Genomic DNA, 27,319 nt, shown 5'->3' on the forward strand with positions numbered 1-27,319 from the left:
CCCACCCCCGCCCCCAAAAAAGGAAGAAACCCTGGGCTGGGGATATGGCCTAGTGGCAAGAGGGCTTGCCTCGTATACTTGAAGCCCTGGGTTCGATTCCCCAACACCACCTATAGAGAAAAATGGCCAGAAGTAGCGCTGTGGCTCAGGTGGCAGAGTGCTAGCCTTGAGCAAAAGGAAGCCAGGGACAGTGCTCAGGCCCTGAGTTCAAGCCCCAGGACTGGCAAAAAAAAAAAAAAAGGAAGAAACCCCTCTTGTAAGGGAGGGCCTGCGCCTCTTAAAGGAATAGGACTTCATAATTAGGTGAAATTATCAGGGCAGAGTCACAGAAAAAAGCAAATTGTAGATGGTAGGCTCAGCAATCACCTGCCAATAATGTCCATCCATACACAATCTGGAAGGTCCCTTTTAAGTTGAGATCTTGCCTATAGAAGCTCATCCCTGGAGATCACGCATTGCTTGCCACTGTGCTAACCACATTGATTTGAGGGAAGGCTGACTATCGTGGAGCTCGGAGACACGGTGACATTCAGCAACAATTAAAGACTTTCTCACGGACAAGAAAGCAAGGGGGCTTGCCTCTACTTCAACAATACGCTTCAAAAACAGTGAATGTGGGCTGGGAATATAGCCTAGTGGCAAGAGTGCTTGACTTGTATATACATAAAGCCCTGGGTTCGATTCCCCAGTACCACATATATAGAAAATGGCCAGAAGTGGCGCTGTGGCTCAAGTGGCAGAGTGCTAGCCTTGAGCAAAAAGAAGCCAGGGACAGTGCTCAGGCCCTGAGTTCAAGCCCCAGGACTGGCCAAAAACAAACAAACAAACAAAAAAAAAAACAGTGAATGTTTCGTTTCCCAAAGGCCTCATTCATATTCTCTTCTGATGGACAGGCTTTTTGGTTTCCTTTTTTTTTTTTTTTAATTTGCTACTGGGTTTGAACTGAGGATTCCTCTTCACAGGAAGTGTTCCTGGGCCACACTTCCAACTAGGAAGCTCTTTTCATTTGTTATATCCTACACACACACACACACACACACACACACCTTCTTCTCCTGTTCAAATTCAACACAGTACCTCTATCAAAAGAATGGAACTGATTTTTTGCCATCAGAGTGTTTACAAAAGGCAACACTTACACATTAGAGACAAGTGGCGCTGGCAGGCGGAGTGGCGTCTTCCCACTTACAATCCTAGCCATGCGAGACGCAAACTCAGGAGGATCTCAAGTTCTAGGCCAGCCCAGGCAAAGTTTGTGAGAGCCTGTCTTAAAAAAAAAAAAAAAATAGCTAGACACCAGGGGCTCACGCTTGTCATCCTGGCTACTCGGGAGGTGGAGGTATGAGGATCGCGGTTCAAAGCCAGCCCAGGAAGGAAAGTCCCTAAGACTCTGATCTCCAATGAACCAGCAAACAGCCAGAGGTGGAACTGTGGCTCAAATGGTGGGGCTTAAGCCTAGAGCAAGAAGGGACAGTGCCCAGGCCCAGAGTTCAAGTCCCAGGACAGATAAAAAATAAACCCAACCCAAAACAAACAACAACCAAACCCAAAGTACTGGAGCATTTCAAAGGGTTACACACACACACACACACACACACTGTCTACACCTCCCACCTCTTCACGGAGAACAAGACAAATGCAGAAGGCACACAGGTGTGTTTACATTACAAGGCACTTTGCACATAACTTCTCTCGATCAGCATGTAGGCCAAGTCCTGTGGCTCATACCTGTAGTCCTAGCTACTTAGGAGACTGAGATCTGAGGATCGAGGTTCAAAGCCAGCCCCACGCAGTAAGAGTCCATGAGACTCTTTATCTCCGGTGAACCTCCAAAAAGCCAGAACTGGAGCTGTGGCTCAAGGGGTAGAGCACTAGCCTTGAGGGGGGGGAAAAAAACCCACAAAAACAAAGAAAAAGGATCGAAAGAAAACCCAGGGACAAGTACGCAGGCCCTGAATTCCAGCCTCCCAGAAAAACAACACGAGACAAAAGCAGCATGTAACAGAATTGTGTGAGGAACGCAGGAAACCATCACCATTGTACACAAAGACAGCACACCCGCAGAGCCAGGCACCGCAACGCCAGCAGAGGGAATGCGGGTGAAGATGCTAAGCTCCCGGGCTGAGCGAGCGCAGGTGTGCTTCCGGCCAGCCCTGGGACTCCCTCTGCCTTCACCGGGCCGGGGAGGCTGCTCGAGGGCCGATGGGTTCCAGAACTTGTCAACCCAGGGCGACCCCCACGGCCCACGACAGAGCGCAGAGACGGACCCCCATGTCCCCAGATGCATTTCCTACCTCCCACTTCCGGTGCTCAATCACACGTGGCATTCGGGGTCCGTACTGCCATGGGTACCCTAATGCCAATGGATCTCTTGCAGCTAGATGGGGTCCGGTGAGAGACTGAAACTTCTGGAAGCTATGCTTAAAGTTGGCCTTTCTTTTATCCTATGCCTGACACAAGGCTGAGATGACTAAGCTCCAACACCGTCAGCCCCAGCCAAGTCAGACACTGGATCTGCCATTGCGCAGAGGCAGGGCACAGAACGCCCTAGAATGCGAGAGAGAAAGGCGCACTGGCATTCTTTGTGAGAGGCCGCTGAACCTTATCCTAGCCATGCCACGCACCTGGGCAGGAGTTAGCCAAAAGAATTGCACGCCAGGTGCCAGGGGGCTCATGCCTGGAACCCCAGCCGCTCGGGAAGCTGACATCCGGGGATGGAAGTTCGAAGCCAGCCGGGCTGGAAGAGTCCCTGAGCCACAGAGCTTAGGGACAGTGCCCGGGCCCTGAGTTTAAGCCCGTGTCCAAAAAAAAAAAAAAAGAAGTTGGCAAACTGTTAGTCACGATCCCAGACGAGATAACAGGTGGGTAGATAGCTAGGTAGATAGCGAGCTAGAGCTAGAGATACACACCGGGCCTAGAAGCATGGCTCGGGTAGTAAAGCACCAGCCATTGAGTTTGGGTTCTGGTCCCAGACTAAATAAATAAACAAATAAATGGAAACCACTAAGAACACAAGACTATGCAGTTAAAGAACCCTTCGTTTACTATTAGAGTGCCTAGAATAGGCCATATCTAAAGATAGCCCAAATGAACAAGAAAAAATGGACGTTAGTATCCATAGAAATAATAAAAACTGGATAGTAAAATGTAATGGACAGCAAGATACATTGCACTAATAAACTGAAACCCCTTTTTACAACGACAAAGACAATCAGTAAGAAAACTGTAACCGCACGGCACACTTTGAATCCAGGGCCAGACGGGGCTACATGGCCTGACTCTGCCTCAAAACACCCCAACGATAGCAGCCAGGGGCTGGTGGCTCACGCCTGTCATCCCAGCTACTCAGGAGGCTGAGATCAGAGGATCGTGGTTCAAAGCCAGCCAGGGCAGAAAAGTCCATGAGGACTTTTCTCTAATTAACCACCAAAACCTAGATGTGGTGCTGTGGCTCAAAGAGGTAGAGCGCCAGCCTTAAGAAAAAGAGCTCAGGGACAGCGCCCAGGCCCTGAGTGCAAGCCCTCCAACCAGCAAAAACTAAAAGTAGTCCAGCAGTTTCCAGAAGCTTGGGAAGCGCGGATTTATTGAGTATTGGGTACAGTGGTTCAGTTCCACAAGACACACAGAATTTTTGAAATAGAGGTTTATACACAACAGAAATGTATGTAATGCCCCTGAATTTCACACCTAAAAAAAGACTGTAATGGTGTATTTTAGCACAGTTAAGAATCATAAAAGAAAAAAATCCTGTCAACTGCACATTTTTACACACTTCAAAGCAGATAAAACTGCTGCCTTTTACTCAAAATACATGTAGCTTAGTTCCTAAATTTCCCAAAATTGTCTATAGTAGACAAAACTATAAAACATGAGTTTTAAAAACACTGGGGGAGGAGGCAGGGAATTCTACGAATTTTACTATGTTTCTATTAATGGAGGAAATGTTACAAAATAACTCTAGACCACAGCTCAAAAATGTGAAAAAACTTCCTAAGATTCAATGCAGTATAGCTCAAAGTTCTTCACCCTAGCATAAATGTCAGGCTTTTCTCCTAAACTTTCTTACCAGATATTACTACAGTGTAACAGAGGAGTGGAAAATCTACTTATTCACTCAAGCTTTCGAAGGCCTGGCAGCCTAAATTCCATATCAAAGCAAGAAGCGAGTAACACCAAACTATCACCATGAAACAATCAAAGGTCACCATTTGGTCCAATAAGAACTCTGTTATGTGTGGGGCTTGAACTCTGGGCCTGGGCACTGGTTCCTTAGCAAGTTTGCTCAATGCTGGTGCTCTACCACTGGAGCCACAGCTCCACTTCTAGCTTTTTCGTAGTTTACTGGGCGCCGGTGGCTCAGGCCCTTAATCCTAGCCACTCAGGAGGCTGAGATCTGAGGATTGTGACTGGAAGCCAGCCCAGGCAGGAAAGAACTGTAACACTCTTAACTCCAATACACTCAACAAAGCCCCAAGAGGTGCTGTGGCTCCAGTGGTAGAGCGCTGGATTTGAGCAAAAGAAGTTCAAGGACATTGTCCGGGCCCAGAGTTCAAGCCCCAGGAATGGCCAAAAACAAACAAAAGAACAAGAGTCTCACAGACTTTCTTGCCCAGGCTGGCTTTGAACAAAACACTGCCAAATGTACCACTGACATATTTGCCCAAGCGGGAGAGCTCTCTGATCTTACATGGCGATTCCGGGTCATGCTGGACACCTTTGCCGAAATCGGAAAGAGCACGAAGCCGAGGCAGGGAGACGGCGGAAAGGATGGAATATTAGCAGCTCCCGTTTCAGACGGACAACAGCGCGGGGCGGGGAGTATCGTAACTCGGAACATATGTTTCCTTTGCTTGTGTGCGTGGGGGAAGGTCATAAAAGGACTCACTGACACAGATTTTGCTTAGCCAAATGATCAATTCACAAGTTGGTACACACTTGGTGGAATTTCAGTCCCCTCCTCCCGACACCGCTGGGAGAAACCGGTTGACAGGCTGGGGTGGGAGGCGTGGTTCAGGTGGTGGGACACCCGCCAATGAGCTCAAGGGTCAGATCAACTGCTCCAATCTCTAACAACAGCAACGGAAAGGACAGTGAAGAAAGCAGACCAAAGACCTCCATGGAAACAGAACACATGGCTGCCGTGGTCTTTGCGGTCATTCCCAAGGGACAACGTAGAACACACACACACACACACACACACACACACACACACACACATCCACGCTGACGAGCGAAGGGAGGGGTCGCTGTGCCACATCAGTATGAAACACCAGGCAACTACTGCCCCCCCCTCAGATCTAAAGATCAGCCTGGCACTGGTGGCACACGCCTAGCATCCCAGCTACTCAGGAGGCTTGAGATCTGAGGACTGAAGTTCAAAGCCAGCCCTGGCAAGGGAGTCCATGAGACTCTGATCGCCAACGAACCACTAAAAAGCAGAAAAGTGGCGCTGTGGCTCAAGGGGTAGAGCACTAGCCTTGAGCAAGAGAAGCTCAGGGACAGTGCCCGGGCCCCAGAGTTCAAGTCTCGGGACCAGCAAAAAAAAAAAAAAAAACAAGCAAACAAACCCAAGGCCATTTATCACCATGCCACGGATGCTGAAATCATTGACGTTAGGAGGAGGAAAGAAAACGGCAGTTGAGAAGAAAGAAGATGTCAGCAGATGGGTTCCATATAAGTTGTCTCCAAGAGCGGCAACTAGCTCTATGGCTTTGTCCTCTAAGCCAAATTGGAAATGGGGGGGGGGGGGGATGGAGAATTAAAATAACAGCATGGCATTAGTTACTATGAAGCCAGAAAAGCAGTCTTTTTCTGCAATCTTAGCTTACAACACACATATGGCACAAGAATTTTAAATACGTGTGTACAGATATTTTGGAGGTAGCATATTATTTCTTATTATTTCTTAACAATGCTTAATATGACAAGCAGGAAAATACCAAGTAATGAAAGACAATTTCCCCAGCATCTACGGCTAAGCTACCTAACCAGTGTCTCAAAGCAATGCAACGTGTCAGCACAGATAACTTATTTTGTGTGTGTGCCAGTCCTGGGGCTAGAACTCAGGGCCTAAGCGCTGTCCCTAAGCTTTTGTTTTTTTTTTTTTTTGCCAGTCCCTGGGCCTTGGACTCAGGGCCTGAGCACTGTCCCTGGCTTCTTTCTGCTCAAGGGCTGGCACTCTGCCACTTGAGCCACAGCGCCACTTCTGCCGTTTTCCATATATGTGGTGCTGGGGGATCGAACCCAGGGCTTCATGGATACGAGGCAAGCACTCTTACCACTAGGCCATATCCCCAGCCCCCTAAACTTTCGTGCTTAGGCTCTACCACTTGGCCACAGCTCCACTTCCGGCCATTTTGGTGATTCACCGAAGAGTCTCACAAACTTTCCTGCCCAGGCTGGCTTTGAACTGCAATCCTCAGATCTCAGCCTCCTGAGTAGCTCGGATGACAGGTGTGGGCTCTGGGTGGGCTGGCTACAAGGTAACCTTTGACAACATTATCTATCTCACTGTTCCCGTTACAATTTTCTCCCTCGAATTAAAGTAATGTAACTAGTGGGATTTCTGAAAGTTCTTTTTATGCTTATGACCTAATCTCACTTGTGAACTACTCTTGGCAAAAAAAAAAAATATATATATATATATATATATATGTATCACCTGACAAAAATTAGTCAAAGACAGGAAGCAACCTAACAATAAAAAAGTTACCCTCCAATGTTACAGTCATGCCTACAGTCATGCCTTCCAGATAAAAAGTTACACCACACATGGAGAGCACGTAGAACACGTACAACAACTCTCTCTGCCCTGTTTCTTTCCCTCATCATTCTGCTCACGAAGAGGGGAGCTCTGAGAATAAATCCAGTGACTTGGCCAATACCAGTTCCGTGAGAATCGTGAGGAGGACAAGGAAGAAGTCAGGGCTAACTCAACTCCTGGAATCTCCTGTCGATTGCGTCGCACCCGTAATCCTTAGCTACTCAGGAGGCTGAGATCTTGAGGACAGTGGCCCAAGGATAATCCGAGCAGGAAAGTCAGAGACTTATCTCTAATTAACCACCACCCAACAACAAAAAAAAGCTTAGGAAGTACAGCTGTGTCTCAAGTGGTAGAGTGCCAGCTTTGAGCAATAAAAAGCTAAGGACAGTGTGCCTAGGCCCTGAGTTCTGGTACTGGCACGTGCACACACACACGTACACACACACACACACACATTTATGCCTGAGCCTCAGTATGTATGCGATCAATAATCAGAGAAAATTAAGAACGCCCCCATTCAGCGTGTTGAAATGGGTGAAGATTTCTTGAGCTTTGCTAGCGAGAAAGGAGCTGAATGGAAGGGGGAAAGCAAGACCCATCAGCCCCCGCTCCACTCCCAGATGCGGCTACTGAACCAAGTGTACTCACAAGGACCGGAAGATGGGAGAAATGAAAACGCTATCCACCGTAAACCAGGATAAACAGAATGGCAGCTTGGAGGCAATGCACAAAAGGTTAGACCCTCCCTATTAGGGGGGGAAGAGGAGAGAGAGGAAGGGACTCTCCCCGGTGTGAAGGATCCCAAGTGGTGGAACTTGGTGGTGGAAGTACGAGGTGGTAATAAGCACGGGAGGTGGGTGGGGGCTGGCGGCTCCCACCTGTAATCCTAGCTACTCAGGAGGCTGAGAATTGAGGTTCCAAGCCAGCAGAACTTGAAAGTCTGTGAGATTTCCTAATTCCACTGAAGTAGGGGGGCGGGGGGGGGGAAGCTGGAAGTGGAGGTGTGGCTCAAGTGGTAGAGCCCCAGTCTTGAGTGAAAAAGCTAAGGGACAGCACCCAGTCCCTGAGTTCAAGCCTCAGTAGCAAAGGGGGGGGGGGGGGGAGAGCCGGGGAACAGGGGAGTAAAAGAAAACAAACATTAACAGCCATGTAGCCAAAATTAACTCAATGCCATGAAGCCATGAAAGAAAGAAATCCACAGCAGTAAGACAGACACAAGATGACTTGAAACACAACGAGTCCTTCTTCCTCTTAACAAATAACAGACTGGAACTATTCAACGTCTCTCCTGATAGTTCTAGCAGCTCCTTCCCTAAGAGTTACCAGGCTACTTTAAGAGATTCAAAGGGCACCTCCAAAATACATTCCTCCACACCTCCAGGACCGGGCCGGCCATGTCTTCTTCCACCCAGGAGTTATCGTAAGGAAAGTATGTTGGCCAATTCACGTGTGGGTTTTTTTTTTTTTTTTGGATGAACTGTTTGAAAAGAAAGAACAAAAGAAATGACCTTTATGTGATCCGATAGGGTCACAGAAGGAGAGGAGGAGTGGGGGGGGGGGGTAGCTTTAGATAGCACTCTAAATTTTAATGGTCAGGATAAATAATTAAGCACGTCCCCACGGGCCCCCCCCAAAATCACGCGAACAAAAAGGAAAGGAAGGGGGGGGGAGAGGAAGATTATTTTCCTCTCTTTGCCGGAATCCTTGCTACAGATGGGAGGAATTCAAAGGGGAACTCCACAAAGAGGTGGGGCCCGCGTGCCTGTGTGTGTGTGTGTGTGCATGCGCGTGTGCGTGCGTGTGTGGAGAGGGTTGGGTGGGAGGAGGGAGGGAAGGAGACCCACGCGCAGCCCACGGAAAGAATTCATAGTCTGGTTAAGGGGGAACTGCCATTATCTGTGTTTGGGGGGGGCACACGCACACACACCGCGCACGCGCGCACACACACCCATCACAAAAAGGACTCCCCCACCCCGCCCCAAAAAAATAGCTGGGGTTGCAAAACCTCAATCTGGAGGGTGTGCGCGCGTGTGTGTAGAACAGGAATGAGGCAAGGGGGTGGCGAGCTGCACACACTTGCACACGCGCGCACGCACACGCCGTGGTGTGGAGGGAGTCACGGCGGCGGCGTGGTCCCCATGCTTTTTGTGGTGTGGGGGGTGTGTGGGGTGTGTATGGAGTGTGTGAGTGTGTAAATGGTTTTCACGGGGTCCCCACGAGGCTGTCACACAGGAGGGGGGTGGGGGGGGGTGGGAGAGGGGCGGTGTAGGGGGGGTCCCGGTGAGGAAGGGGGGGGTCCCCACGCCCAGTGGGGACGCGCGGTCCCCCCTCTCCCACCCCGGGGGGGTGTGTGTGTGGAGGGGAGGGGGAGGGGAGGGGGTCGCACATCGGGGGACCTCCACCCCCCCCCCACACACACACCCCCCGCCCCCCCCCCCGCCCTCCCCGCCGCCGCCGCCGCCGCCGCCGGGCCTCACCTGGGTTCCCCCCCACCTTCCCCACCACACACCCGCCCCGTCCGGGCCGCGCCCCCCCCCACCCCACCCCGCGCGGCTGTCACCGCCGCCCGCCCCCCGCCCGCCCTCCGCTCGCGGACCCCCGCCGCCCCCCCCCTCCCGCCCTCCGCCGCCCGCCCGCCCGCCGCCGCCGCCGCCTCCGAGGCCCGGCCCCCCGCGTCGCTCACCTCGGGGCAGCGCGGGCCGCGGGGTCCCGGCGGGCGGCGGCGGGCGGGCGGCGGGCGGCGGAGGGCGGGGGAGCGGTGCGGCGCCGGGAGCCGCCTCCTTTCTCCGCCGCCGGCCCGCCAGGCCGCGCGTCCTCCGCGGTCTCTCCCGGCCTCGCGGGGGGCGGGGTGGGGCGGGGTGGGGGGCGGGGACGGGGTGGGGGGGGGGGGCTTGAGGCTCTCACACACGCACGCACACGCGCACGCACGCACACACACACACACACGCCGCCCGGCCGCGCCTCGCTCCCTCACACGCTCCGGCGGGCGCTCGCTCGCTCCCTCGGCCGCGCGCGCGCGCGCGTGCGCGACCGCCCGCCGCCGCCGCCGCGTCCTCGCTGTCGCTCACACGCCGCGCACGCGCGCGCGACGCCGCTCCGCGCGCTCCTTCCAAACCCCCCCCCCAACCCCACCACCACAGCGAGACGCCGCCGGCCAAGGCGTGCGTGCGTGCGTCCGTGCGTGCGCGCGCGCTCGGCCCTCCTCCCGGGACACGCCCACCTCGGCGGGCGCGCGCGTGGCCCCCCGGGCGAGGTTGGTTGGTTGGCTCGCGGGAGAAAGGGGGCGGGGTCTGGAGGGGCGTGGCCGAGCGGGGGCGTGGCCGAGCGGGGGCGTGGCCTCCGGGAGGATCTGACACCTGCGTGGGAGCCCCGCCCCGCCCCTCCTGGACCCCCCCCTTGCTTAGGCCCGCATCCACGCGCGCACCCCGCGCTGTGCGTACGTACGTGCGTGCGCGCGCCCGCGCCTGCATCCCCCGCCTGCATCCCTGCCTGCCTCCCTCCATCCCTCCGTGCATCCATCCGTGCACGGGGCCCGCGGCGGGGGGGGGGGGGGGGGGCGGGGGGGGGGGCGGGGAGGAGGGGGGGGCGCGCGCCCGCGGGGCGCGGGCACGCGAGGCGCCGCGAGGACGCGCCTGCCCCACCCGCCCCAAACCGTCCTCGCCGCCCGGCCGAGAAGGGGAAACCGGGGAAACCAACCGGTGGTGGGGGACCTTCCGTTGTACCGTCCCCACCCCCCACCCCACCTGCCTGGACCCCCCCTCCCCCGTGTGGAAGGTGTGTGTGCGGGGAGGGTGGGGGGTCGGGGGGCCCCCCGGGGGTCCCCCAGCCTCTCCAGCCGCCCTCCCCCCCCCGCACCCCTGCTTTGTCTGTGATGGCGAAGCAAATCCCCCTCCACCGCGAGTTCGAGCCCGGCCTCTGCCCCGGGACAGGAACCCGGGTGACTGAAGACGGAGGGTCTGGGAGATCACACGCACGCACACGCACACGCACACCTGAGATCGGAGGACCTGCTCACGCCGGCCACACTCGCCCACTGGTGCTCCACGTTTCTGGGTTTGTTTGGGGTTTTGTCTTTTGTGGGGGGGGTGGGGTGGTGGCTGGGTGCATTGGGTTCATTGGGAGGGGGGGGGTGGGGATGAGCCTCACAGACATCCCTGGCCCAGGCTGGCTTTGAACCCGTGATCCTCCAAAGCTCAGCCTAGACAAATGCAACCTAATATGACCTGATTAGGCTGAGCCCTCTCTGGGGTGGCGATGTTGGAGGCTGGAGACTCGGTTCCCATCCGGCGGACGCGGTACGGGAATGATGCGGTGAAGACGAACCGCATCTTGCTGACACCCCCCCCCCAAAAAAATACAAACCACAACACCCCCAGTGTGGCCATTACAACCCCAAGGCGCGCACCACGCACGCACACACCGCCTTCTGGAACAATCGATGAGTATTCGTCATGGGCTAAACCACCGACCAGGGCTGCGACCTCAATCAGAGCTTGAGGGTTAAAAAAGAAAAAGAGCCGTCCTTCCCGAGTCTGCCCGTTCTCCCCGCTGGACGGCGGGACCCGGCTCTTCTTTGCCGTCCTAAGCCTGCGTCGGCTTCGTTTCTGGTCGATCACGCCCCAAGCCGGACAGACAAACGAGATCGAGAACCTCGCTGGCCTCCGGGATCGGGTGATTCGGATCTCGTCACGGATCTCGGAGGAGAGCAGCTGGACTCGAACTCGCTTCGACTGGGCCGATGGTTTCCGCGACCTGTGGGCTGTCATTTCACCGCCTCGCGTCTCCTAGTGTGTCCAGTTGCTCTCTTTTCTTTTTCAGGTGTCGGTGTGGCTCACACCCATCGTCCTGGCTACTCGGGAAGCTGGATCTGATCTGAGGATCGCGGTTCGAAGCCAGGCGGGAAAGCCCACGGGGGTAAAATGCCTTGGAATCCAAAAAGAGACCGAACCCCGCGGCACCGTTCTTGCCACGCCCACATCTAGCGATGTTTCGAGTCCTATGGACCACACCGCGTGCGTGTAACGGTAAGATGGCTTGATCATATCGAATCCACGACCCATCCCGTGTAAAGAGGCGTTCTGCTCCGTTGCTTAGGAAACGAACGTGCAGAAGCTGACACACCTGGACTCACAGATGTTCGGTCCACAGCTGGTGGGATTCGGATTCTATTCCAAGCCACCGAACAGATGTCGAGGGGGCGGTTCAAGGGGTAAGCGAAAGGAGCTCAGGGACAGCCAGCGCCCGGGCCCTGGGTTCAAGCCCCACGATTGACAATTAAAAAAAGAAACCGGAGAGGCTCGGCTTAATCACTTTCCTCCAGGGTATTTAGAGTCTCTGGAGGGTTCTACGATCAGCTCAGCTTTACACACCAGCCCCAAGCAGCTGTGTCTGGGGACCACGGCTTCGTGTGTGTATGTGTGTGGTGTGTGCGGTGTGTGGTGTGTGTGTGTGTAGTGGTACCAGGGCTTGAACTCAGGGCCTGAGCGCCACCCCTTGTAAGAAAATCAGGGGTGAGCGGTTGATTGTTTGGGGGGGGGGGTTCTTTGTTTTTCTCTTCTTTTTCCTAGATTACAGATCAATCCTGAAGGAAATAGAAACAAAGAACTTCCCCCAGGCATGGAAATCTTTGAACAGGAAAGATCCAGAACCAGGGAGGAGGCGGGGGGCGGGGGGGGGGGGGGAGAAGAAACTGTACACGAGACGTTTAATCTCCCCGGAGTCCGAATGGTTATCGGTTTCAAAAAAGAAATGAAAACAAAACACAGCATTCTGCACCCGGGCGCTACGGCCGGTCACCAGCCCAGGTCCCCCCCGCCCAGAGACAAGGTGGGGAGCGTTGGAGAACGGGCGAATAACAAGCAGAAACAGCAGAGCCCTTGTCAATCTAGCTGTCCACCCGACTCTACCCCCCCTCTCCTCCTCCTCCTCCCGGGGCCCCCCCACCCTTCTCCCCCCCCCCAGCGCCAGCCGGCTAGAACCAGCCCTGAAATACAATGGTTTCTTCAGAAAAGCTAAACGCTGGCCTGGCCTTTCCCTCCTCCAACCCGACCCTCCACTCCTGCACCTTGAACTTGACCTCTTTGCTAAGACTGCTGCTGAGCAGGGGCCTGGAGAGTGGGGAAAAGAAAGTGTGCGTGTGTGTGCGCCGCGTGCACGCTGTGCGTGCCAATCGGGATCTTGGGCCCCGTCCCTGAGTTCTTGCGCTCCAGGCTGGCACGCTACCCCTTTGGCGTGTAAACACCTGTAACTCACGCCCGTCAGACATCCTTGCTCTTCAGGGAGGCTGAGATGTGACGATCGCGGTTCAAAGCCAGCTCCCCCCCCCCCGCCCCCCCCAACCCCCGGGGGGCAGGAAAGTCCGCGCGACTCTGCTCGCCCAACGGACCACCAAAAAAAACTCAGACGTGGGAGCGTCGTTCGAACTTTTAAAAGAGTTCCAGCCTCGGCCGCAACGCGCCGAGGGAAGAGTTCGAGCCGTGAGTTCGAATCCCCGGTACCCTCATGGCACACACAGGACTGTGAAAGTGGTCGACTGAAGCTTTCCTAGTTGTCACTCAGTTGGAGTTTAGGGATCAGCGCTCGGTGATTTGGATTATTAAGATAATAACAGGATGTGTTGCCAGGCGCTGTTGCTTATACCTATAATCCTAGCTTCCCAGGAAGCTACGAGCTGAGAGGATCAGAGTTCAAGACCAGCCTGAGCACCCCGAGTCCACGGGCGTTATCTCCAATGACACCCCCAAAGGCCAGGAGGAGAGCCGTGGCTCACGTGGCCGAAGCAGGTTTCTGGGGTTTCTGTTTGCTTTTCAAGCATTTTTCCCTCCTGCAGGTCCTGGGGTTTGAACTCGGGGACCGGGCGCCGGCCCTGAGCTTCTTTCGCTCAGGGCCGGCGCTCTGACACTTGAGCCACGGCCCCGCTCCCCGTTTGCTGGTGGTTTCACCGGAGATGAGAGTCTCCCGGACCTTTCCTGCCCGGGGCTGGCTTTGAACCGCCGTCCTCAGACCTCAGCCTCCCGAGCCGCTGCCTCTGCGGGGAGGAAACGTCCCTCCCCCCGTCTCTCCCCGCTCCTCCCTCCCTCTAAATTCTTGTTTTGCCCTTGGGTTCCGGGTCCCCCCCCCCCCACCCTGGGGCGACCCCCTCCCCCGTCCCTCCTCCCCACGCTGACTTCACTAGGGTTCGGCCGGCTTGGTCTGCGAGACTTCCACGGAACCCCCCCCCCCCCCCCGAGCGCTTGCAACCGCCACCCCGAATCTGGCCCAGAGTCGATCACACATACCACACACACGACCACACGCAAGCACTCTGCACACGTGCGTGTGTACACACACGCACACACAGAAGCGCCTTTGCAACAACCCACTGGTCCCTTGCAATCAACAGATCACAGAGGCCCGGCCCCTGCTTACAAAGACACAATGTCCCCCCCCCCTCCCGGGGGGGGAGGGGTTCCCCTTCAGGCTGGGGGTCCCCCCCCCCTCCTTTTCCTGCCATTCCACAAGTGCTCAGGGCCCGGCCTTGAGTGAAAACTCCAAGCCCTGAATTCAATCAAGCCTCAGTATCACACACACACACACACACACACACACGTGCGCACACGCACGCACACACCCCGCAAATACAAGGCCAGCTCAGGCCTAAAGGGAGACACCCCCCCTACCCCCCACCCCCCATCTTCCAAGAAGCAAAAGAAAGAAAAAGAAGACACAAGAAACGCGGCTGGGGGGAGAGAACCACACTGAAGCCGTTCAAGTCCCAGGAGGAAGAGAGAGAGAAAGGGAAGAGCGCGTGGAGGAGGAGAAGGGGCCGCGGCGGCGTGGTTGAGGGGGTCGAGGGCGTCTGGATTCAAAGGCCAGGCTGGGGGGGGGGGGGGTGAGGAAAGATCCGCCACCCCCAGGCGGGAGATGAGCAGTGCTTTGGCGCCCCCTGCTGTTCTGCCTGAAGAACAACAGCCTTCCCTCTCCGCATCCACAAATGCCAACATTGGGGGGGGGGGGCTTGGGTTATTGTTTTGTGCCAGTCCCGGGGCTGGGGCTGGGGCTGGGGGGGCGGGTGGGGGGGGGCTGGCGTCCCTCACACACACACACAGACAGACAGACAGCCCCCAACCCGCGGCGTCGCACAGCCCGAGCCGACCGGGAAGGTCACTCCGTCTGCAGAGGCCCCAGGTCCTTAAATACTCCATCGGCCAGCTTCCTGCCAGGTCAGGGGCGGGGCTTAGGCGTCGGCTCCACCAATCGCAGCCAGAGTTGGGCCCGTCTAGGCCCCAAGCCCCAGAGCACCTCCTGTGTTGAGGTGCTGACCCTCGGGCTGGGGATACGGCCTAGGGGTAGCGTGCTCGCCTTTGTATACATGAAGCCCTGGGTTCGATTCCCCAGCACCACATATATAGAAAAGGCCAGAAGGGGCGCTGTGGCTCGAGTGGCAGAGTGCTAGCCTTGAGCAGAAAGAAGCCAGGGGCAGTGCTCAGGCCCTGAGTTCAAACACCAGTACTGGCTACTGGCACGCACACACGCCACGCGTGCACACACACACCCCAAACCGGTTCACAAGCATGGGGTGATACTCGGGCTGCCATCCACGAGGCCTCAAAAGTGGTGGACTTCAAAACTGGCCATCAATTCCTTTACACTGTTTTGTCGGTGGTCCTGGTGACCGGAGCGGCGGGGCTTGAACTCGGGGCCTGGCGCCGTCCCTGACTGAGCTCTTTGGTCCCAGGCTAGCGCTCTACCACTTTGAGCCACTACTGGAATTTCTGGTGGTTCGTTAGAGATTCCCCCGCCCGGGCTGGCTTTGAACCGCCATCCTCAGATCTCAGCCTCCCGAGTAGCTGGGATGATGGGCGTGAACTACTGCCACCTGGGTGTGTTACACTACTAAGTGTCATGGTGCAGCTGAGGTAAGAAGCAATACTCTCCAATTCCGTCATTTGTTGCAGCTGTAACTGTTTACGAAAGCCATACTTGTAAACCGTTCGGCGAAGAAAGAGACGGAGGAGGAGAGAGAGAAGGAAAAGAGTCATCTGCTAGGACAAAGACTGAACTAGAGAACAAGAATGGATGGACTGGGGCTGGGAAGGTGGCTTCGCGGTAGAGCGCTCGCCTAGCACGCGTGAAGCCCCGGGTTCGAGTCCTCAGCACCACACGCACAGAAAAAGCCAGAAGTGGCCCTGCGGCTCAAGGGGTTAGAGCTCCAGCCTTGAGCAAGAGAAGTTCGGGGACAGCACCCCGGGCCCCGAGTTCAAACCCCGGGAACGGGCACCCAAACCAAAATAAAAGAATAAAGATAGAAGACGCGCAAGCCATCGTGTGAGGCTCGAGCCGGCTCCCGGGCGTAACTAGCCGATGCTTTTCCTGTGTTGTCCTTCTCCGTCTCGAAACGCTCAGAAAGACCCAGTGCCGGTGGCTCACGTCTGCCGTCCCAGCTCCTCCGGAGGCCGAGGTCGGACGATGGCGGTTCAAAGCCGGCCTGGGCTTTGAAACCCAGGAAAGCGCGTGAGACTCTTCTTTGTCTCCACCGACTACAAACAAGACGAGCCACGAGCGGAGCCGTGGCTTGTGGGGTAGAGCGGAAAGAAGCTCGGGGACAGCAGCCCGGGGCCCTGAGTTCGAGTCCCGGGATCAGCAGGAAAGAAAGAATGAAAGAGAGGCGGGAGAGAAAGGGAGAGGGAAAGAGAGAGAGACAGAGAGAGGGAGGGAGAGAGAGGCTGACTTCATTCATCATTTATTGGCCTGTAAAAACAAACAAAAAAAATACACCCATTCGTGGAAGGCCATTAGTTGGGCAAATGTACAGAAACCCTGCAGTCTAGGCCGAGTAAATTAAATCCAGGGATTGAAGACACACACACACACACAGATGCCCATAAAAGGAGAGGAGAGACGGAGGGTGGGGTGGGGTGGGTGTTGGAGGAAGGGGCGCGAAGGGGACTCGAGTAGTCTCGGCCAAACGAGAAGGACACCTTGCCCTGCCAGCAAACCTGTGTCCTAAAAGAAACTCGGGCCGGGAAAGGCTTCTCCTCCCCCCCACCCGCCCCCCGCCCTCCCCGATTCCCTCGCGCGCGGGAGTTTTGCGTTTATTTTTATAACCTCATCATCTCCCCCCGCCCCTTCTTTCCTTTTTATTTATTTATCTATTTGTTGGTCCAAGAACCGGACTGGAACTTCAGATCTCACGCGTCTGCTCGTTGGCGGGTGCTCTACCACCTGAGCCAGGCCTCCCAACCTGTTTTCCCATCTTCAGTGTGCGAGGGCCGGGGGGTTCCCGCCCATCATCCCAGCTCCTCAGGAGGCTGAGATCTGAGGACCGCGGTTCAAAGCCAGCCCCGGGCGGGAGAGTCTGTGAGACTCTCATCTCCAGTGAAGGAGCAAAAAGCCCGAGGTGGCGCTGTGGCTCACGCGGTCGAGCGCCAGCCTTGAGTTGGAGAAGCTCAGGGACGGCGCCCGGAATCTGAGTTCAAGCCCCAGGATGGGCACTGAGAAAAAGAAAAGGCTGTCATTTTGCTGAAAAATGTGTTTGTTTGATTTGTTGATCCTGGGGCTTGAACTCGGGGCCCGGGCGCTGTCCCTGAGCTTCTTTCACTCAAGGCTGGCGCTCGAGACCGCTCGAGCCAGCAGCTTTTCTTACCTGGTGGAAATGTGGCCCCAGGAGGTGGCCCAAGGTGCGGCTCCAACACGGGCTTCCAGTTCTGCTTCGGCCGCAGGAGTTTGCCGTGGGGGCGGTCCAGTGAGCGCAAACGGTGGGGATGCTGTGATCGGTGCTGTCCATCCATCTCTCCACCCATCCACCCATCCATCCACCCACCCATCCACCCCATCCATCCACCCATCCATCCATCCATCCACCCATCCACCCACCCATCCACCCACCCACCCACCCATCCATCCACCCACCCATCCATCCATCCACCCATCCATCCATCATCCACCCATCCACCCATCCATCCATCCACCCATCCATCCACCATCCACCCCATCCATCCACCCATCCATCCCACCCATCACCCATCCATCATCCACCCATCCACCCATCCACCCACCCATCCACCCATCCATCACCCATCCATCCATCCACCCATCCATCCACCCATCCACCCACCCATCCACCCATCCATCCACCCACCCATCCATCCATCCATCCATCCATCCATCCACCCACCCATCCATCCACCCATCCATCCATCCATCCACCCATCCATCCACCCACCCATCCACCCATCCACCCACCCATCCACCCACCCACCCATCCACCCATCCATCCATCCACCATCCATCCATCCACCCATCCATCCACCCACCCATCCACCCATCCACCCATCCACCCACCCATCCACCCATCCATCCATCCCACCCATCCACCCACCCATCCACCCACCCATCCACCCATCCTCCATCCATCCATCCACCCATCCACCCACCCATCCACCCACCCATCCACCCACCCATCCTCCATCCATCCACCCATCTATCCATCCATCCACCCATCCATCCATCCACCCACCCATCCATCCACCCACCCATCTTCCAAGCCTGGTTCTACCTGGTGACAAGGCTTCCTAGCACAAGATTAAAGATGTCTTCTTCCAGCACAATCAGATCCTTACGAAACCTACACAGCATGGGAACCCTGAAGCCGCACCCCGAAGGTCATCGATGCGCTCACGGTTCCCTTCATGATAATCAGATGTAGATATGGATATATATATGTATATTTTTAAAGGCCAGCCCTTATCTCTGGGTAGCGTTTGGCCATTTGCGGCCACTGGAGCTGATTTATTTTTAATTTTTTGGCCTGATGTCCTGAAGTGATACATGGATAACGTCATTGCGCAGGACTGAGCAGAACCGGCCCTGCCCCCCGGAGGCGAGTCAAGGCGTCCCCGCCCTGGCCGGGAGAGCTCGAAAGGCCAAAGGGGGCTGGTGCCAGAAGAGAAACAACCACGGGGCTTTCCAACAAGCTACGTTCCTGTGTGTGTGTGTGTGTGTGTGTGTGTGTGTGTGTGTGTGAGGGGGGGGGGTCTTCCTACTGCCCAAGCCAGACACAAACAAAAGCGGTTTGGGTGCTGATGTTTTTGTTTTCGGAACCAGAATTCGAACTCAGAGCCATCAACCGCTTGAGCCACACACAGACCTTTTGCTCTTGGGGTTTCCTTGTTGTTGCGAATGCTTTTTGTTTGGGGGGTGCTGGGGTGGGGTGGGGAGACTCCCAATTCTTACCCGCCCGCCCCCCCCCCCCCCCCGCATGCCCCCTCACCTTGGCCCCCCCGATCGGATTCTGTTCCCAGTGCCACCGCCCCCTCGGTGCAAACTCCTTCTGGGACCCCCGGAAGGGGCCTCCTCCCCGCCGCCCCCCCTCCACCGCCCCCCCCCCCCCCCGCCGCTCCCCCCACCACCCACCCCCACCCCCCCCCCGCCCCCAGGGCTTTCCCCGCTCCTGGCCGCCGCCCCGGCCACAGCTCTGGCTTCCGTTCAGCTTCGCCATCTGTGTGCGCTCCACCACAACACGCCGACGCCCGTGTGTGCGTGTGTGTGTGCGTGTGTGTGCGTGTGTGTGCGTGTGTGCTTCTGCCACCCCCCGGGGCTTGAACTCAGAGCCCGCGTGTTCTCCCTGAGCTTCAACCATACCTTGAGTGTCCGCTCCAGCGTGGTTCCTTGGAGATGAGCGTCTCAGGGACTTTCCCGCCCGGGCTGGCTTTGAACCTGCGACCCTCCGGTCTCAGGACGGGCGGGGGCCTCTGACACCCCCTGGGCGATCGTCTCGTGGTTAATTAGAGATCAGAGCCCCACGAGCGCCGCCCCGGGCGGCCCCCCGCCCGTCACCCCAGCCGCTCGGGAGGCTGAGACCCCGAGGGTCGCAGGTTCGAAGCCAGCCCGGGCCGGGAAAGTCCGTGAGTCGCTCATCTCCAAGGAAACCAGCAGAAAACCAGAAGCGGCGCTGCCGTGGCTCCCGCGGTCGAGCGCCGGCCTTGAGCACGGAAGAAGCTCAAGGGACCGCAGCCCCAGGCCCTGAGTTCAAATCCCGGGACCGGATGAAGATGGATCTCAGTGCTCGAATATTCATCGCGGACTCGTTCCAAGCCCTGGGAAACGAACGCCAGAATGTTCCAAGGGGGGGGGAAGCCGGGGCCAGGCTGTGGGAGGAACGAGGAGGCCCAGGGCCGGGGCCGGGCCTCCCTCCCTCCCTCCCCTCCCTCCCTCCCCCCCCCCCCCCCCCCCCCCGTGTGATCACAGGGTTTGGAATGAGGGGTGTGTGCAGCTCCCCAAGTCTCCATTTGCATTCCGGCCTTGTTCTGTGCCTCTGGCCTGTCCGTCTGTCCGTCCGTCCCCCCCTCCCTCCCTCCCTCTCTCTCTCCCTCCCATGTCACTGTTTCAGAGGAGGCCAGATCTCCAGTCGTCCAAGGGTGCGGCCCCCTCCCCTCCCCTCTCCCCCCCTCCCCTCCCTCCCTCCCTCCCGCCCTCCCTCCCTCCACAGCCCGGGATAAACCTCACCCTGAGCCACCGACCGACCGAGGCCCGCGGCGGCGAGAGACGCTCCGCTCCTGCCACGGTGAGTAGCGCGGCCGGGGCACACGCGTGTGCGTGCTGTGCGTGCGTGCTGGAGGGGTGAAGGGCGACGGGCCACGCCGCCCGGCGTCAGAGCTGAACGGGTGGATGGCTTCCTGTGGGACTCAGGCGAGAGACGACGAAAAAGACACAGGAGGAGAAGAAGTAATAATAATAATAATAACAACAACAACAACAATAATAATAATAATCGGGGTGAAAGGTGAAGCATTCGTCCTCGTGCCCCCGGGGGCTGTGGCTCTCGGCTCGCAGCTCCCCTACGTCAGGAGGCTGAGATCGGAGGGTGGAGGTTGGAGGCCAACAACCCCGGCTGGAGAGTCCGGGAGACTCGTCTCCCCAGTGAGCTCTCGGGCCCCGAGTTCAAGCACCCGGGGACTGAACGGCTCACCCCCCCCCCCGTCACTCTTCCCCGTCAGAGATGTTGCTGCCCTCGGCGCCCAAGGCCGTGCTCTGCCTGGCTGCCCTGATCGTCTCCTCTGGTGAGTGAGCTCTTCCCGGGATCCCTTTTTCTCGCCTGTATAGTACTTCACCTGTAAAGGTCGTGTGGGGGAGTTGGGGGCCCGTGGGAGGGGGATGGGCAATGGGAGGGGGGATGGAGGCCTGTGGGTTGAAAAGCAGGCTGGGGAGGTGGCCTAGCGGTAGGGCGCTCGCCTAGCACCGCGGGAAGCCCCGGGTTCGATTCCCCAGCACCACAGACGACACAGAAAAAGCCAGAGGTGGCGCTGCGTTCTGATCCTCAACTCAGGGCCCCGGCGCTCGACCCCTTGAACTGGCTGTTTGGGGGGGCTGGTTCACCAGAGATCAGCGCCCCCCCCCCCCCGACTTTCCCGCCGGGGCCGGCTTTGAACCGGGGGTCCTCGGGCTCGGCCTCCCGCCCCGGGGCCAGGGGGAGGGGGGGAGGGGGAGGGGGGGGTCATGCATGTGGTGTTTTTCTTCTCTTTGTTCACAGACTGGATCCCCCTGGGAGGGGTCGGGGGTCAGCGCGGAGGTGAGTGGGCTTCTGGAACTTTCCGCCGGGACTCTGGGGTTGGCGCACGGGAATAGTAGGGGAGAAGAAACACACGCACACACACACGCACACACACACGCACACACGCCCCGTCTGCGCCCCCTGGTGACGTCAACCCCGCCCCTGGGTCTCCGGAGGGAGGGCGGGAACCTGGGAGGGAGGGAGGGAGGGCTGGGGATCCCACAGACAGACACAGGTCAGAGCACGGCAGGCCTCTGCCGCCCCCCTGGTGGCCACGCAGGGTCACGGCGACAGGTGACACCGAGAGCTGCTTCTGGAACGTTCCACGGGGGGGGGGGGGGGGGAGAGGGGGAGCAAGCGAACAGGGGACGGACCTTGTTTTTGTGAACGCCAGTCCCGGGATTCGAACTCGCGGCCGGAGCGACGTCCCTCAGCCTCTCCGCTCCAGGCTGGCGCTCGACCGCCTGACCCACGCGCCCCCCTCCTGGTTCTTTTTTTTTGGGGGGGGGGTGGAGTCGTTCAGGGGAGATGGGCCCGTCATCCCCAGCCGCTCACTCAGGAGGCGGAGGTCTGAGGGTCACGGGTTCAGGTCCAGCCCCGGGCGGGGCGGACGGGGCGGACGCTGACCCGCGTGTTCTCCGGTTCTCGGCAGATGACGTGACTCAGGAGACGTTCACCGACGACCCCAGTAAGCCCCGGGGCGGCGCCCCGACTCCACGTCCATCCCCCCCTCCCCGGGCAGCGGGGACCCGTCGTGTCGGTCCCGGGACTCGAACTCGGGGCCCGGGCACTGTCTCCGGTGCCTTTTGGCTCCGGCGTGGGCTTTGGGGCGTTCCCGCCGGGCTGGCTTTGAACCGGGGTCCTCGGGTCTCGGTTTCTCGTTCCACACTTTGCCTCTTTTGCAGATTTGGCCAATGAACCTTACACGGGTGGACACGGGTAGGTTCCCCGGGCGCGTGTGCGTGCGTGTGCGTGCGTGTGCGCGCGCGTGTGTGTACTGAGACCCGAACTCAGAACCCCACACTCCCCCTCGGCTTCCGAGTTCGAGCCCCAGGAGGGGTGCACGCGCGTGTGCACGCGCGCACACTCACGCGTGCCCCTCTGTCCCCCGCAGCTCTGGCCGACATCCAGCCGTCCACGGACGACCTGGGTGAGTCCGCAGCTGCAGACGGGATCTGGGGCGAGGCTCGAACTCGCGACCCGGGCGCTGGCCTCGAACTCGGCCACCCCGATGCGTAACCTCTCTTGCGTTCGTTCTCTCTCTTGCAGCCTCCGCCGGGGACCGGAACGCCTCCGCGGGTATGGCTGCGCCCTCCCTCCCTCCTCGCGTTCCCGTGGTGCCGGCTCCGGGACTCGAACTCAGGACCCGGGCTCCGACCTTTCGCTTCTTTAGCCCCCAGCGGGCGCTCTACCCCTCGGGCCGCGGCTCGATCTGGGGGGGGGCGCTTTTTTTTTATTTTTGCCGGTTCCCCGGAGATGAGAGTCTCGCGCGCTTTCCCGCCCGGGCTGGATTCGAACCCGCGACCCTCCGGCCTCGGCCTCCCGAGCGGCCGGGGGTGACGGGTGGCGGGCGCCGCGGAGCCCGGTGTCCGTGTGTGTTTTTCTTTCCCTCCGTCCTGGTGTCTGTCCCCCCCCGCCCCCCCCCCCCCCCCCCGCCCCGGGCTGGAGTTCGGGGCTCACCCGGCTTCTCCCGGACTGTTCTAGAATGCAGGGACGAGAAGTTCGCGTGCACCAGGCTCTACTCGGTCCACCGCCCCGTCAAGCAGTGCGTCCACCAGGTCTGCTTCACCAGGTAAGGCGCCCGGGGGCCCCGGGTTCGAGACCCGGGAGCGACGCACGCACGCGACCGACACGCCTTTCTCCCGTTCTGTCTGTCCTTGCCGTGACCTTGGGCCGGCAGCCTGCGGCGCATGTACGTCATCAACAACGAGGTCTGCTCACGCCTGGTGTGCAAGGAGCACGAGGCCATGAAAGGTGAGCAGCCGGGATTCCGGGAGGGAGGGGCGAAAAGCCGGCGGGGGGGCGCGGCCCAAGCGGCGGAGCACCGGGGGCCTCCCGGCGGCAAACGCCAAGCCCAAGGCGCAAGGCCCCGGGTTCAAGCCCCGGGGGCCGGCACAGAAGACGCGCGGGTGGACCGACGGACGGACGGACAGACGGACGGACCGACGGACAGAGGACAGGAGGCAACGCGGCTGAGAGACGGCAGGAGGCAGAAACACGCTGGGTACGCGATAGATCTGGGGGCCGGGAACGTGGCCCAGCGGAAGGGCGCCCGCCTCGCACGCAGGAAGCCCCCCGGGTTCGAGTCCCCAGCGCCACGGACACAGAAAACGGCCGGAAGTGGCGCCGTGGCTCAGGCGGCGGAGTGCTGGCCTTGAGCGAAAAGAAGCCAGGGACAGCGCTCAGGCCCCAAGTTCAAGACCCAGGACTGGCCAAAAAAAAAATAGAGATAAATTATAGATGAGTAGATGATAGATGATAGATTGACAGATGATAGATGCACAGACAGATGGATGGGTAGAGGGACAGACTAGATGGGTGGGTGGATAGACAGAGTAGGTAGGTGGTGGGTGGGGTGGGAGGGTGGGTGGATAGGTGGGTGGATGGGTGGGTGGATGGATGGATGGATGGATGGGTGGGTGGATAGGTGGGTGGGTGGGTGGGTGGATGGGTGGGTGGGTGGGTGGATGGATGGATGGGTGGGTGGGTGGGTGGATGGGTGGGTGGATGGGTGGATGGGTGGATGGGGTGGGTGGATGGATAGGTGGGTGGATGGGTGGGTGGGTGGGTGGATGGGTGGATGGGTGGGTGGGTGGGTGGATGGGTGGGTGGATGGATGGATGGGTGGGTGGGTGGGTGGGTGGGTGGATGGGTGGGTGGATGGATGGATGGGTGGGTGGGTGGGTGGGTGGATGGGTGGGTGGGTGGATGGGTGGGTGGGTGGGTAGGTGGGTGGGGTGGGTGGGTGGGTGGATGGGTGGGTGGATGGATGGATGGGTGGGTGGGTGGATGGGTGGGTGGGTGGATGGATGGGTGGGTAGGTGGGTGGGTGGGTGGATGGGTGGGTGGATGGATGGATGGGTGGGTGGGTGGGTGGGTGGATGGGTTGGTGGTAGACGGGTGGATGGATGGTGGGTGGGTGGGTGGATGGGTGGATGGGTGGGTGGATGGGTGGGTGGGTGGGTAGGTGGATGGATGGTTGGGTGGGTGGATGGGTGGATGGGTGGGTGGGTGGATGGGTGGGTGGGTGGGTGGGTGGATGGAATGGATGGGTGGATGGATGGATGGGTGGGTGGGTGGATGGGTGGATGGGTGGGTGGGTGGATGGATGGATGGGTGGATGGATGGGTGGGTGGATGGATGGGTGGATGGATGGATGGGTGGATGGATGGATGATTGATGGATGGATGGACACATGGACACACATGGACGGGCGGATGGTGGCGGGCAGGGCATGGAGAGCCGGGTTCTGGGAAGTGTTTGCCCGTGGGTAGCGCCGGGCGCGGGCCGCGGTTGATTATTCTAGGAACGGGGGTGTCGGGGGGTGCGGGGGCCGCAGCCCAGGTGGGGGCCGAGCCCGCGCGCGCCCCTTCTGACTCAGCCGCGGGCCCGGGCGCTGGGGGCTGAGTCAGAGCTGAAGTGAACTTCCCAGAGAGCGCCGGGGGGGGTGGGGGGCTCGGTGCCGGCCACCTGCGGGGTGAGGGGGGGCCCGGCACTTTCTAGAATCTTGGGGGGATTTCACCGCGCCGAGCTCCTGATCAAGATGGAGACCTGGGCCTCGGCTTTTTCCTTCTTTTGTGCCAGTCCCGGGTCTTGAACTCGGGGCCCGGCTGCCGTCCCTGGGCCTCTTTGTGCTCGGGGCGGGCGCTCGACCGCCTGAACCACGGCGCCGCCCCGGGTTTTCGCTGGTTCCTCGGAGATCCGAGTCTCACGGGCTTTCCCGGCCCGGGCTGGCTCCGAACCCACGATCCCCGGCTCTCAGTCTCCCCGGGCCGGGGCCCCCCATTACACCCCCCCCCCCGGGCGTGCTCTGCTCCTCTCTCTTCCAGACGAGCTGTGCCGGCAGATGGCTGGGCCTGCCCCCCCGACGCCTGCGCCGTTCCGGCTACTTCCGTCTCCCCCCCTGCGACTCCGTGGACGCTGCCCCACCGGGCCCACGGCCTCTGACCCCCCCCCCGAGGGAGGGAGGGAGGGAGGGGACCCCGCTCCCGGTCCCCCGGCCCGGTCCGCCCCACCCCATCTCCAGGCCCTGCCGGGCTTCGCGCCTGCCTCTCTTGATCCCGGACCTGACCTCGGCGATCCCCACCCAGCACCCCGAGATATAAACCCCCCACCGCGTCCTGACTCCCGCACCAGCTCCCACGGCTTCCCGAAAGGATCGCAGACACGGGGGCCCCCCTCCCCCCACCACACACACACACACACACACACGGGGGGGGGGGAGGGAGGGTAAGGGGAGGGGGGTCGACCCGGCGTCTCAGACGGACAAACCCCCACGGGTTGCGGGGGGGACAATAAACCCGAGTCGCCTTTTTCTGGGGGTGTCCCTTCGTGGTGTCCACGCCCCCCCAAGGGGAGGACTCTGGGGTTGGGCGCCGGGGGTGGGGGGTTGGGGGGGGCTCGGGAGGCTGGGATGTGAGGATCGCAGGTTCAAAGCCAGCCCGGGGGGCCAGGAAAGTCTGGGAGGCTCTGACCTCAGACAGACACGGGGGGGCTGGGAAGGGGGCCTAGGGGTAGAGCGCTCGCCTAGCACGCAGGAAGCCCCGGGTTCGAGTCCCAGCACCACAGACACAGAAAAAGCCAGAGGTGGCGCTGCGGCTCAAGTGGCAGAGCGCCAGCCTTGAATAAAAGAAGCCAGGGACAGCGCCCAGGCCGCGAGTTCAAGGCCCAGGACTGGCAGTAATAATAATCATCATCATCATTGTTATTATTACTATTATTATTATTTTCAATCGCATCCCCTTGGTAGAGTCTGGTTCCCAAAGCCCCGAGTTCAAAATCTCAGCCCTGCCCTGATCCCCCCTGGGCACGGAGACGCTGGTTCCGTGAAGCACACGGCAGCAGCAGCAGGGAAAGTGAGTTTGGGGGGACGGGGTGGGGGGGGAGGGGGCGGACGGGGCACAGGTGGCGGCTGAGGTTTTGCTCGTTTTCTTCTTCTCTTCCTTCCTTTCTCTCGAGCACACGGTCAGCCGGGCGTGACCGGGCCAGCCGCGGGCCAGGTGGAAGGTTCTGGGCAGAGATGGAAGGTTCTGGAAGGTTCTGGGCATTGGCCCGGGTGGCAGAAGCCGAGGGCACCGATGTAAATGGACGCCGGGGCCTGGGCGGGGGTGGTTATTATTATTATTATTATTATTATTCTTTAATAAGAAGCTGATCACGATTCGGGGTTCACCCCCCCCCCGTTTTATCCAGTGGGTGCCGTGGCTTCAGTCTGGGGGCGTCTGAACCCCCGGGCTCTGCGCTTCTTCGGCCTTCGCCCCGGTGATTCGTCTCTTCTCTCCTCTGCCTGCTTCTTCCCTTGTTCAATGGCGTGCGTCTGGACTCGAACTCAGGACCCCCAAGCTCTCTGTGGTGCTCAAGGCCGGCGCTCGACCCCAGCTTCTTGCCAGTCCTTGGAGCTCAGGGTCTCCCCGACGTCCCCCCGCCCCGCCCCGGGCTGGCTTTGAACCCGCGATCCTCCTCCTCCGCCCACCTCGGGGCCACCGGGGCCCCCGACTCCACGTCGCATTGCCCACCGGGCCACTCAGACGGACGCTCGCCACGTCCTGAACCCCAAGTCTCCCTGCCTCAGTTTCCCCGAGAGCTGAGGCGTCCTCTCTCTCTCTCTCTCTCTCTCCCCTGGCCGCCCAGGGCCTCTGTGGGGTACGGGGTGGGAAGCTGAGTCATTCTTGCCTGGTTCTCGCTGGGGTCCCCCCGCCCCGACGGTCCCCGAGCCCCCCGAGAAAACACACGGCGGCAGGGTGAGAAAAACAACCGCCAGGGAATGCGGAAGTGGCAGCCGCCTCCCCCCAAACCACGCCGACACC

General features: G+C 59.2%; 1 protein-coding gene across 1 annotated transcript; it reads left to right on the top strand.

Moving 5' to 3' along the window:
- The first annotated feature begins 20,228 nt into the window (after positions 1 to 20,228).
- Positions 20,229 to 25,684, top strand: Mfap5 (microfibril associated protein 5). Its single transcript, XM_048335130.1, is given in 12 exon segments — positions 20,229 to 20,306; positions 20,740 to 20,802; positions 21,273 to 21,311; positions 21,946 to 21,981; positions 22,199 to 22,232; positions 22,348 to 22,352; positions 22,408 to 22,443; positions 22,563 to 22,592; positions 22,998 to 23,085; positions 23,194 to 23,267; positions 25,343 to 25,365; positions 25,367 to 25,684. Coding segments are annotated over 11 exon segments (678 nt in total). The 5' UTR covers positions 20,229 to 20,306; positions 20,740 to 20,741; the 3' UTR covers positions 25,619 to 25,684.
- Positions 25,685 to 27,319: the final 1,635 nt, after the last annotated feature.

The sequence above is a fragment of the Perognathus longimembris genome, chromosome 27 (genome assembly GCF_023159225.1).
Source record: "Perognathus longimembris pacificus isolate PPM17 chromosome 27, ASM2315922v1, whole genome shotgun sequence".
NCBI classification, from domain to species: Eukaryota; Metazoa; Chordata; class Mammalia; order Rodentia; family Heteromyidae; genus Perognathus; species Perognathus longimembris.